Source organism: Eubalaena glacialis, chromosome 2 (genome assembly GCF_028564815.1).
Source record: "Eubalaena glacialis isolate mEubGla1 chromosome 2, mEubGla1.1.hap2.+ XY, whole genome shotgun sequence".
Classification (NCBI taxonomy): domain Eukaryota; kingdom Metazoa; phylum Chordata; class Mammalia; order Artiodactyla; family Balaenidae; genus Eubalaena; species Eubalaena glacialis.
Window position 1 is genome coordinate 182826170 of NC_083717.1, and position 12781 is coordinate 182838950.

At 50.6% G+C, this 12781-nt stretch overlaps 1 protein-coding gene across 5 annotated transcripts in view; it reads right to left on the minus strand.

The window, feature by feature from the left end:
* CCDC88C (coiled-coil domain containing 88C) overlaps positions 1–12781 on the minus strand; it is a 123705-nt gene that overhangs the window by 68772 nt on the left and 42152 nt on the right. For all 5 annotated transcript variants that reach the window (XM_061181172.1, XM_061181173.1, XM_061181176.1 and 2 more), the window contains one exon: positions 3753–3822. In XM_061181172.1, the coding sequence (XP_061037155.1) occupies positions 3753–3822 (70 nt within the window). The remainder of the gene's footprint in view (positions 1–3752; positions 3823–12781) is intronic.

Here is a 12781-nt window from a genome sequence, read left to right on the forward strand (position 1 = left end):
GGAGAGAAGGATACGTTTTGGCCAACTGGAAACAAGACAAAGGACACCCTACAACATCCAGTCCTGGGGGTCCACACACGGCCCAGCCACCGGGGAAGGCTTTTTTGCTACACGCCACTGTATGGACATGAGGGAGGGTTAGAGCAGGGTCCTGCAGGACCCCAGGCCAGGCTCCAAGAAGCGGCATCTACAGTAACGAGGCGCTGGACAGACGCTTCCCCGCGGACGGGTATCCAGGGAGATGATTATAAAATCACGCACAATCAGAGAGGAAATCCAGAGGTCATTCGAGGTACAAACAGGAAGTAAGAGAATGGGGATTGGGGGCCAGGAGGGCAGACATTGAGGACAGATTTTTAAAGTACATGAAGTGTTTTCTCACATTCATTAAACCGTCCTTGAATCCCACCCAGGGTAGGAAAAAAGAGAACATCCTTTTGTCTGATAGGTGCAGGATGATAGACATACAGAAAACTCGTCTAATAGTATTTAGTCATGACAGCTTCCTTTTTTAGGTCAGAGGAAGGGGGATAAATGCTTGGTGTCTTGGGATCATTTAGAGTGTGTGTGTGTGTGTGTGTGTGTGTTGTGTGTGTGTGTGTGTGTGTGTGTTTGGACTAGGGATCGTTTAGTGTGTGTGTGTGTCTGTGTGTCTGTGTCTGTGTGTGTGTGTGTGTGTGTGTGTGTCTGTGTGTGTGTTTTGTGTGTGTGTGTGTGTTTGGACTAGATGTTCTGCTGGGATCTGTCCTGCCCCTGCCCTGGTTCCACTGAGATGCATTTACCAAAAACAAAAAATAACCAAAAACTGAAACGTTATAAATAACAGTACAGTGTCAACATCAGCCAAAAAGAGCTCAGGCGTGCTCCTGAGCCATGTGGCAGAATTCGTAAAAAAAAGCCGCCCCACAAGAAAGAAACCAACTTTGTTCTTTATTTTAAAAGAAACCCCAAATGCTTCACGCATCTATTTTTAAAATTTAAAACAGAAAACACTATTCCACAAATATGTCTCTGGCACTCATGTTTGCGTCTTCTCGCTGGTGCACCTCTCCTGCCAACCTCCTCTGCTCTCGGAGCCCCCCGACACTCCTGTCAAAACCTACCCATGCGTGCGCCCAGCTCTCATCCCTCCAGCCCTGACTTCAGGCGAGGCAGCCCCTCCCCTCTCAGCAGAGCCTGCAGAAGCTGCTGTCAGTCAGGCCCTGCCTGCCAGGGGCCTTCTGAGCTTGCTGCAGCGGTGGGGATTCTCGTCCTTAACTTCCCCAGGGCTCCCCATCTCATCTCTCCAACTTCTCCATCAGAACTGGGGCCAGAACCTCTTCAATTGATGTGCACTGATTCTATATGGTGCTGGGGACCAGAGGGCAGGCAATTCACCTGTCACCTTAAATGCGGCTTCCCCACAGTGTTCTAAAACTGGATTGTTGGGGAAGGTTGCACAACTCTGTCCATTTACGAAAAAAATCACTAAATTGTATACTTAAAATAAGTGAATTTCATGGTATGCAAATTATACATTAATAAAGCTATTAAAAAAAAAATCAGCGTCCACATCTCTGCAGGTGTTTCTGTCCAGCGCCAGACCCGAGGTGCGACCTGGGTTCCTTGCATGTGGACAGTCTCTTGGCCCCATGTGGTTCAAAGGGGCTAGAACAGAGACTCAGCTAGGGGGAGGGCTGGAGCCAGGGTTCTGGCGAGTGGAGGTGCCTGCCGGAGAAGGGGCGCCCAGAGGGCAGGCTTCCAAATGGCAGCAGGTGGTGGGGGGCACTGACAACGGGAAGGTGGCAAACTACGCAGTATGATGGGGTGATGGGGTGACAGGCTGCCTGGGTGGGGGAGGAGGACATGGTTAGTATTAGATTGAGTCATATGCCGCCGTCATTTTTGTAGGTCAAATGGTTGAACACTGGCAATCGCCTACAGCTCAAGCTAACACCTGTCCGTGTGTGATACGGACCGGAGCTCGGGCTCGTGGGTTGGATGGAGCAAATTCCCAATCGGCCCCTATGCTCAGGGGCTAAGTGACTGAGGGCTTGCCACTTCAACTCTGTGAGCTGCCGTCCTCTCATCTATAAACGGGATGGCACGGTCACACCCCAGAAGCACATTTTCCTTTCCATCTTTAAACACATGTCCAATGGCCAGCACACAGTAGGCTCACCAAAGGCTCAAGCAGGGTGCATCCTTCTTTCCTGCTCCGCTGCTTTCCTCTCCTCATCTTACGATGCTGTCTCTAGAGCAGATGGAATAGTAGAACTAAGCCTGAACCACCAACCTCTCCGGGCATCTCTCTTCTAACATCAGCCCCTCAAATAAGTCAGGACAAGCAGCACAGTTCTGCTCAGCAAAGCAGACCCTCACTTTCCTGATGTTCCTGCAGAAACACAAGAGTCCCAACTGTCCCTGGAGCCCAGGGCGGCATCTGGCGTCCTCTACCTGGGGGAACCATGAAATAAAGCCAGTAAACAAATGGTCCTAAGGCAGAGCTGGGGGTGGCGTGAACCAAGGGCTCCCTGTTATTAATGCACCAAGTGGGGCAGGGTGTTCACTGCCAGGGGCTACCAGGTGGGCCTGGGTGTGCTCTGCAGAGCCAATGTGTGAGGCTGGGGGTGCTCATGGGTCAGCGGCGCCGAAGATGAACAGGAGGTCAAGGAACTCCCTTCCTTTGGCTCCCGTAGAGAAAAGGGAAGTGGGGCCCAGGAGGACCCAGGAGGCCCGCCTCCACGAACAAAGTGATTAAATGCTCAGCTGCCCTCGACCCGGTGGCCCCAGAAGCTGCTGCTTCTCTCAGGGCCAGGGCTCCTCTATGAGAAACGTCCTCAACGGGTCACTTGGTATACTTCTCCTTTGCTCTCCAGCCAACTGAGCTCACGTGGACAGGAGCAAGGACAGCCAGACTCCAGGGAGAGCAGGGCGGGGAGGTACCGACACAGGGAAGCTTCAGTTCCTTCTGCAAAGCCTCTAATGTGTGGGATCCTTCCTGCATTCCTTGACTCCACACCTAGTCCAGGAGGCTAACAAGGTCTCCACGGGAACCAGGGACGTTCCAGTCAGCGAGCACATCTGTCCCTGGGGTCTGCAAGCTTTCATCCATGAGCCATGGGTACAGGTGAATGCACACAAATGTGGAGGGGAGGAAATCTATCACCCTGTTTAACCAACCCAGTGTGTTAACTGTCAGGTATGAACTAAGCTCTGGCTCTCTGGAAGGTGTCCAGGAGGACATTTCAGTCTTTCAAAGTCACACCGAGTGTCCGAGACTAGGACTTAGAACCTTGCCCACTCGGGCCTCAGAGACCAGAGGGAGACGTGAAAACAGACACACGACAGGATGTCCCGGTGAGATCTACCATGAGGGGAATAAAGCAGCACAGGATCCCAGCGGAAGGGACGTTAGCTCCCTCCAAAGATTCTTTCCTGCCAATAGAGACCACACCCCACGATGGTGTGAGGAGAGACCGCTGGGGGTCCACCATACAACTCAGGTCCCTAAGCCCGAGGCCTCGCCTGCCTCTGTGCTCGAATCCCAGGGGTCAGAGGATATATTCTTAAGGAAGAAATGTGCTCTTGGCGTGATGCCTCAGGGTAATAAACCCACCCTTTACAATCACACCCGAATGATCACGTGCTTTCACTGTGCTGGCTCCAAGCTGGCAGCCAGAGCTCTGCCTCTGACAGCTGCCCAGGGCCGATGGCACTGCCCAGGCTCTACAGGGGGTGGGGTGGTGTGTCGGGCGGTGGCTTTCACTCACCAGACAGCGGGTCTTTGCCAATCATCAAGACATTGGGCAAATTCATTACGATCAGCTGCTGGAGAACTTCCTACAGAAACAAAGGGGAAAGGATACCATTAAGAACAGAAAACAAAATAAAGACTGATTAAGACAATTACAGTTTACCAAGTTGCTGGATGAGTGTGCCAGCCATTAAACAGTAACTATGAAAACACTATATAACAGGAAAGAATAGTTAAGATACCAATAAACGAAAAGTCAAAAAAGCTAATTGTGCTTCCGCCTTGATTATTACCAAATAAAAATTAGGTCTGCGTGTGCACAGGGACTTTGGGAAAAAGAAGATATATCAGATGCTAGATTAGCAGGATTAGGAGTTTCTTTTTAAAAGATGTCTTTATTTTTACGGTATGGTTTGCTTGTGCAATTAAAAAATACAGAATAAAGATTAAAGGGATGCTACTGCGTCTTTACAAGCTGACGATTCGGGATCCTAGCATTCAGCAGGTCTTTGGTACAGGCTGTAAGTGAGACTTCTCTCCTTTCAGCAGTGACTTCCCTGGGGGAGGGATAAATCACAGCTACTCTGTGCCCGTCAGAGACGGGGCACACGGGAAGTGAGCTGCCTTCTGCCCTCACACCAAGGGCCTCTGAAAGAAGGCCCAGGCACCAGCCATCGGCCATGTCCCCTTGGGGTAGGGATGGCTAACAAAGTTCTCCTTGGAGTGTGCCGACCCACCACTCATGCTTCCCAGAGCAATTCTCAGGGCACGCTGGTCTTCCCTGCCCAGATGTGCTTTTCACAAATTGGAAGACAAAAAAATCTAATTTTACAGAAGACAAGCAAGGTAGTAGGATTCATAAGTATTCTTGGTCTTACAAAGTGGTCACTATAGAAACTCATGACCAACAAAGCTCCTCTTATGCCTCTAAAAAAAATGTTTCCATTGAGACACGACTTTTTTTTCAGCAGTCGCTCTACTGATGACGTGATGAATCTCTGTACTCAGTACACAGCCAACCAGCACTGATGAAGAAAAAGGGGACAATTAACACAGTCGGCTAATCCCACAGGGCCCAGCTGGACACCTCAGAGCTCTCTGAATCCTGAGAATGGTGGCCTAGGCAAGCATGCCTGGAGAGGCCAACACCTTCACAGAATGTACAAAATGATTTGAGCCACCCTCCTTATTATCTTTCCATGGCTCCTGCCACACCAGAAATTGAGGGGAGGGGATGCTAAACCAGGAGTAGTATCCCACTCCCAAACACACTGGGCCCCTCTGCACTCAGTGTTGGAGGATGTCTTTCTTTACTATCTGAGGTCACGTGTCACCGCATCAGAGATGGCCAATGTTTTCTCAAACAAGTCTCAGTGTTGGACAGAGTCTGAGCTGCCTTACAGCTTCAGCTCTCCTTCAGGGCTTGGAAAAGTCGATGCAGAAAAAACTGTTTCTCAATTGAATGAGCTCACCAAAGGATTCCACAGTCCCTCCCTGGGGGCAAAACACACACTGTGTGTAAAATCAGGTAAATCCACTTCCAGCACAAGGAAGGACTCCCAACCAGATGGGTCCATTCTGTCATGGAGTCCCTATCCAGCCTCAACACTAAACTCAAGTGCTCAGCCCAACTTCTAGAAGATTTCCTTCTTATCAGTGTCCAACCAGCTACAGCCCCCTTTGAAGTCTTGGCTGGTTTCCTCTGCCATGGTCCAACTGCCTGGAGCACCAGCCCTATTTATCAGGGTGCTTGAAGAAGGGTGCACACGTTTATGAAGGAGATACAGAATGTGAAATCATCTTGAAGGTCTCTGCAATAATGCAAAGTGGTATTTTTATGCTAATGATTACCTAAGCAAAAGACTGCTGGAAACATTGCTAGAAAATACTGCTGGAAAATCCATGTATTCTCCTTCCAAAACTGGATGGTTAATTTTGTCTAATCAGTATTTTCTAATTTTCCCACAAGAAATATGTATCACTTGCACAATTAAGAAGTAATGTTTTATTAAACATAAACATATGTTTTTATGTTTAATAAAAACAAAAAATATATGTTTTTTTAATTTTTTTTTTCATTGATGTGTTCCTCTCAAAACATCATGGGCCTCCCAAAAGTTAATCCAAAATTTGGGGGCCAAAGATACCCCCAAGACCTTAACTGCTCCCCCCAAAGGACCACCAATCACATTTCCAGCAAAAACATGCTCAGAGGTTTGAGTGCCAAGGTCAGAGCTGGCCGGCAGAACTACAACATGAAAGACATTAATTTCAAATGTTCCAGCAGTCACCTTAAAAAAGTAAAAAGAAACAAGTGACAACATACAAATAATATACTTTAATTAAACCAACATTTCCAAAATATTGTTTCACCACATAATCAGCATAAAACCATGAATGAGATACTTCACATTCTTTTTTCACACTAAGTCTTTGAAATCCAGTGTGTAGTTTACACTCACAGCACATCGCAATTCAGATGCTAAACTGTCACTGGAAACATGATCTGAATAAGCAGAGTCGCATACCAAAGTTGTTCCAAACACACTTAAAAATTTTCCAGTAACTGAATCCAGTATCAGCTTTTAAATCTAAATAAATTAGAAATTCACTTCCTCAGTCACACCAGCCACATCTGGAGGCCCCGCCAGCCACATGTGACATGCTTGCTAGTGGCTGCCGTGCTCTGCAACACTGGTGACAAGGGTACTCCCTGAGGAAAGCTGAGCAAATGCGTCCCCTCAGGGCGGCGGGGCCTCCAGGGCGACAGGCCAGGCCCTCCGGCTAGTGGGGACGTGAGGAGGCTGCTGACGAGTGGACCCTCCTGCCTGGTACGCAGAACAGAAAGCCACTGTGGAGACCGCAGCTGACACACCGGCCGGCTCGGCGGGCACTGGTCACACCCCGGCTGGCTGCGGGAGTGAGGACGGAGCGAGGATGGAGAGCACAGGCCCCAAGGTGTGCTCTGAGTAGCCCCCAAATTTGCCAACAAGCCTTCCTGGTGCCACCCGGGCCTTTGCAAAGGCAGAAACAAAGGACACTGTCACATCCCGAGGCCAGGATGAGGGATGAGAGCACACACGAGCCTTGCGGCCTCTTGTCTCATCCCATCCTTGCAGCCTGATGGCAGGAGGGAAGAGTCAGGCTTGGGATGCAGCCTTCCCAGAGACCCCTGCCCTCCACAGAGAACTGGGCTGCGGAGGAGAAGGAGCAGGGCGGGGGGTGGGTTTAAGCACCGAGATCCAGAGCAGATTTTGTACCCCCGTCCCCTCTCCTCCGTGCACCTGCTTTAGGTTTGTTCTGAGATCCTAGTATAAGATGCCGGGGAAACCCCAGATTTTCCTTTTCATAAACGAAACTGCACTAACTGCATCCTGGAGGGACCTCATTGCTAACCACTTTAAACAAACTAAAAGAAAAGTCACAAAAGTAGGTAAGAGCAGGGTGGTGGTACTTGGATTCTCATGTAGCAAGGGGGCCGGGGCTAGAAAGCGCTTTGTAAGTACAAGGGGAAAGAACCCACCTGACCCCACCCAGGCTGCAAATCTAAAATTTAGGATCTTATCAACTCTGAAGTTCCTCCCAGGGCTGTCCTGACACAAACAAGGCCCTTACCCCTGGGGGAGGGATGGGACGGGCAGGACACTCTCCAGGAAGCGTCTGGCACCCCAGCTGGGGGTCCCAGGGGCTGCATCTGGTTTCGCACACAGTGTCAATAAGCCCAGAGATTGCCCTCGGATTGACAGCTTGCCCTGATTGACAGCTTCCTGATCTGGACCCTCCAGAGGCAACCTGGGGGGGACACAGGGAGTGCCGAGGGGCCGTCTCGAGGCCATGGCACTGGCTCCCAGGGGTCACGGGTGGAGAGTAGCTCTCAGAACAGAACCAGGAAGCCGAGTGGAAGGAAGACGCTCCCTTCCTATTAGAATCCTCTCATGACAAGTACAAACGTACCCAGTGGGGAAAATCTGGGACACGGGAGGGGGTGCCCCAGTCCAGGCTTCACAGGTGACGGAGCTCTGCTAGTGGCAGGAAGGATGATGCAGGAGGGGGAGAGCAGATTCCAGAGGCACCAGGCCATGCGCAGAACTCACACGTGATTACAACTAAGCAAGTGGCCTTGGTGGTGGCGGGACTGCCCAGCCCCCCCAGAGTAAACGAGACCAGCACCCAGGCGCGTGGCTTCACTGAACCCACGACACCAAATGCTCGTCCCTGCCGGTGAGCACGGCTCCCCATGTGTCAGAACCCAATATGGGGCCCAGGCTGCGATTCCCAGCTGGCTCCGGGGGTCACCTGGGCCCTCGTCATCCCTCCTGTCACCAGCCTTCACACAGGCCAGCGCTCCAGCCTAAATGTTCCTTCCCTCCCAAACTCCCTCAAAGCTCACTCCTCCCAAGGAAGCTTCGAGGTTTCCCGAGTGCCTGCACGTTATGGGTGTCGGTGGTGCTAAGTCTTGAGATAACAAGATCTGGGGGCTCCGTCACTGCCCTCTGGAGGTGGGGTCTGGGAGAGGCAGGGGGACAGGGGGAGGGAAGGCAGAGGCTGGGGGCCACACAGCGGGAGCTGGGAGGGACCCCAGGACAAGCCTGGACGCCTCACTCCACCTGGTCTGTCCCTCCGGCCGGAGGTGACCTGCGGTTCCCGGGCTTGCAGGTGAAGCTCATTTTCTGCGTGTCGCCCAGTTGCCTCCATCAAATTGTTCAGTCCCTGTGGGAGATGGGCCTCCTAATTCCTTTCTAGCCAGTCTCTATCCAGGACTTATAAATAGAGCACCCACTGAGCCATGGCAGTGAACGTCCTGGAAGCCCTCAGATAAGCCGTGCTTTCTCCAGGACCTCCTCCCTTGGTTGGAACGGGAGGATTCAGCTCCGGGCCCCCCCAAAACCGACCCCCTCAACTTACCTCTGAGAATAAGTGTGTGTACCCCAAACTCTTAGCAAGCTGTCTACGTCACCACAAAACTGTCAACAGCAGAATATTAAATGGAGGCTCTAAAACACCCACCTTCAAAACACAAATCCAAGTATGACGGGGTGTGTAATAAGGAAGCAGCACTTTAGTACTTGTGCCACAAACTGACACTGGGAAATGGTTAGGTAATGGAAGATACGGCCGCTATCCCGGTTAGGAAGAGGGCAAAAAATGCTTAAATGAATAAAAGGATACCTAACTGAATGTAGAAAATTAAAGATATGCTAAAAAAGAAGAAACCCTCAAAGGAAATATACTAAAATGACAGAACTCTCTTTATTAGAGTGATCAGGACAAGAGCAAGCTTTCCCAACATTTAAAAAAGATTCTGTAATGTGGTTCTAACACCTTAAATTATTTTAACCCTGTGGCATGGCTTCCCACAAAGAATGTCAGCAGCATCTATTTACCAGATATTGAACCGTGAACATGACAGATCCACTAAAAAAAAAAAAAAGCCTTTCTCCTGAGACAATTCACAACGTATCCAACATGAAAAATGCTGTGGATTATTGGTTCTTTTAATCACCGCCCCCCACCCCCCCAATCAAACTGTATTCCAGCAGCTCCCATGAGAAATTGCAAAGCCTCCATCGGCCGGGAAGAAGAGATGCCAGCCAGGAGAACTGAGGGATGAGGGCAAAGGCTGGCTTACAGCCCTGGGCCCTGCGCTGGGACCTGAGGCAGGAGGCCCTGCGGGAAGGGGTGGGCTCCCAGAGCACCAGTCCCTGGAAAACGGAGGCTCAGGGATCCCGGAGAAGTTCACCCACCGCCTGAGGCAACGTAGGGGCCTCACTGAAAAGGCTTAAAATCGTGCCAAGGCTCATGTCAACCTTTGTGCATGCTCAAACAGAAAGGTCACTTTCTCCGCTGGTGGAAGAAATGAAAGGTCCCGGAAAGTTGCAGGGTGGAAACACTCTGTGTGTCTATGGCAAAGGTTATCTTCAGTTTCCATTGGAAACACTGGGATTGTTGGATTAAGCACAATGATTTCACGACGAAATGGGAAGAAATCCTTTTCTCTTGCCAAATGAATTTTATGGCTCGACATTTTGCCAAGAAGGAAGAATAAACGCTGCTAAATGCCTTGAGTTTAGGTGCACGGAATGACCCTCCATGAGAGTTTGAAAAGGAGTTGTTAATATAGAGGAAATGAGAGGGAGATCCCAGAGAAGTTAAGACACACACCCACACGAGGCATCCAGGAAGAAGATGATGCTCACGGTTGCCAAGGAGATCAGGATGGTCCAGACAGCAAAATGTGCAGTCCACACAACCCAAGCAACACAGAGACCTATCCAATACTGAGAATCAGTAACATGAGTAATAACAGCTTTGAGTGCGCACCCAGCACACCTTTAAATCTGGGCTTCAGATACTCAAAAACACATACTGAGCGGCCTAGCTGTGAGCTGAGAACTCTCAGCTGGCGGAAAAGGCAGGGAGGTACACCGTCACAGCACAAAACGACAGGTGTCAGAGCACTGCCAAACTCTGCCCAGGCAAGTCTGGGAAAACGTCTCAGAGGCAGCAGCTTCTAAGCTGGGCTGCGGAGAATGCTTTAGAGTCACGCAGGTGAAGGAGAGAGCCAGGAAATGTATTAGCTGCTAAGTGTGGCCAGCAAGTCAAACCTTTGGTTACAGTGTACTGTACATACTCCGCAATTCCCACTGGGGAGCTCTTTCGTCCTCACACATCACTGGCCCCGATCACCACCAGTCAGAATCCTATCCATCCTCCGAAGTTCAGCAAAAATGTCACCTCCTCCATGAAGCCATCCTTGATGCCCTTAATCACATATGATTTTCTTTCCCCTCAACTCCTAATGCTCCACTCGCCCACTCCTGTGGCACTTTCACATTTTGCCTCGCCAGTGACTCCCCACGCACAGGCAGCAAAAAGCAGCTAAGTGACAGCTGACAAAATGAGACCGATCAGAAAATATTCCTCCAAATTTATACTGAGTGCAGTTTTATTCTTTTTTAAGTCTCTTTTTTGGAAGTGGTGTCTTCTCTTTCTCACATGAACAAGGGGACCAAGTCCTGAAAACTAACTACTCTGCTCCACTACTACAAGTTACTTTACTCCCTTTTTAAGTTACTTCCTATTTTACCTAGCCAAATCGGCCACCATGTGCCTGAAGATCCCACGGCTTGTAGATGTTAACCAAAGTTCAAAACATCTCAAAGTGAATTTGTAATGCTGGTTTGAATACGCCAGGCTTTCCAACTGTAAAATCCCAAATGTGATAGTTTTATGAGCAAACAAAGCAAAGCAAGGGGAATTTAAAATTCCTAAACAGCAGACGTGACTCAGATGGGAAAGGCACCACACATATTCCAATGTCCCCAGTGTCTATTCCAGTGCCCCGAGAGAGGAGGAGAGACTGCAAACCCCACAGCCATAACTCTTCCAGAAACCGCACAGCTAAGGTTCACACAGGTGAGGTGCCTCTGGGATTCTGAAAGGCTGAGACGCTCACGTGGACAGACCTAGAAAGTCAGGAGTAGTATTCCTGGCAGTCTCTGCACACATCACGGGGCTTATACTCCTGCCATCGATTAGCACTCCTCCAGACTCCCACCTCGATTTGTCCAAGAGAGGTTCCTGAACTCCCTTCCACAACATCTTGGCCCAAACAAAAACACACACCCAAACACAGCGAGGGTCCCCTCTCTTTCCTCCTCCCAACATCATGTGAAGTGGTCAGGACGAGAATCACTAGCATTTCCACTCGGAGGGAACCACAGCACAACGCTGGTAACGGGGTTTAACGGCGGGATGCAGAGCGAGGGCCAGGTTGGGTGCTCTGGGCTGGTGAGCTTTCCCCGAGACCACAGACCGGGGCACTTTCTAGAGTTACGCTTGTCTCATACCTTCCCTAGTGACAGCCTGCTGCCTCCACCCCCAACCAATCATGCCTCCCACGATGCTACCCCATCTGAGAGCAACGGGGACTTGACCCCCAAACGCAGCGACACAGCCCACGTTCTGCGATGTTACAGCCAGGAGAACGATTTTTTTAATTTAGCTGCTGAGCGGAGACGTAAGCCTGATGATTTATCCTCGGCCGCCTGTTCAGAGACGGGCCCACGGGCCACGTGCCTGTGATTCCATCTGGACGAGGGGCTCTCGTTTCCGCCACATTCCCTCCGACTGGGGCAGGAAGCCCTGGCGAAATGAGTGGGTAATGAAGTGCTTTTATATTAAGAGACTGTCACGTAAAGCTGCTGATAGACTCAACCCATCTGTTCCACCTAGTTTCAATTAATCCTGGGGTCCCCAGGGCTTGAAACTAGCTCAGGTCCGCACAAGCCCAGGAGCACCGGCTCCCCTAATGAGGCCACACTGAGTCTCAGAACCCAGCGATTTAAGGCCACCAACCCGGGCCATCTGTGGTTCCCAGATCGTCAGAAAACCCCCTACCCCTGAACACTTGGTGACTACCCGTCCTCGTGGCTGCGTTCACAGAAACAAACCAAGCCCAGCCTTTGTTCCCAGAGAGGAAAACAAATATTTCCTTTGAGCTGACCCAGGAGGAAGAGATGTGTGGGAAGGAACACCTGGAAACTCAAACACCAAGTGAGGGCAAAGCTACTCGCTGTGTGACCTCAGGCAAGTCACGGTCCCTCTGTGAGCCACACCCTCATCCGTAACAGGAGGGGGACCATCTCTAAGGGATGTCTGGCTCCTTTAGAGGGAGGGTAGGGTGAGGGTGCTGGCACATCTTTGCAGTTACTAACTCAGGGCTGCCAACTCTGAAAACAGCCAAGTGCCCACACGTCCCAGAAGAGCCAGGGGAAACCCACAGGGACGGGACTGGAGGACAATTCAAATGTCCCCGAGAACGCCTGCCACCCTCCCTTTGGGTTGCTCTGATGCTAGGAAGCATCTGTGCTGAGCCCCTGGACCAAGGAAGGTGGTGGGGGCAGCTCCAGAAGCACGGGCAGGGTAGCACATTCATCTCCTCTGAGAAGAACTTCTGCCCATAAATGGTGTCTCAGGAACCATTTTCCATGGTAAATACAAGCCTCGTCACCAGCAGCTAAAGCTGGGCTCTAGGGAAGAACG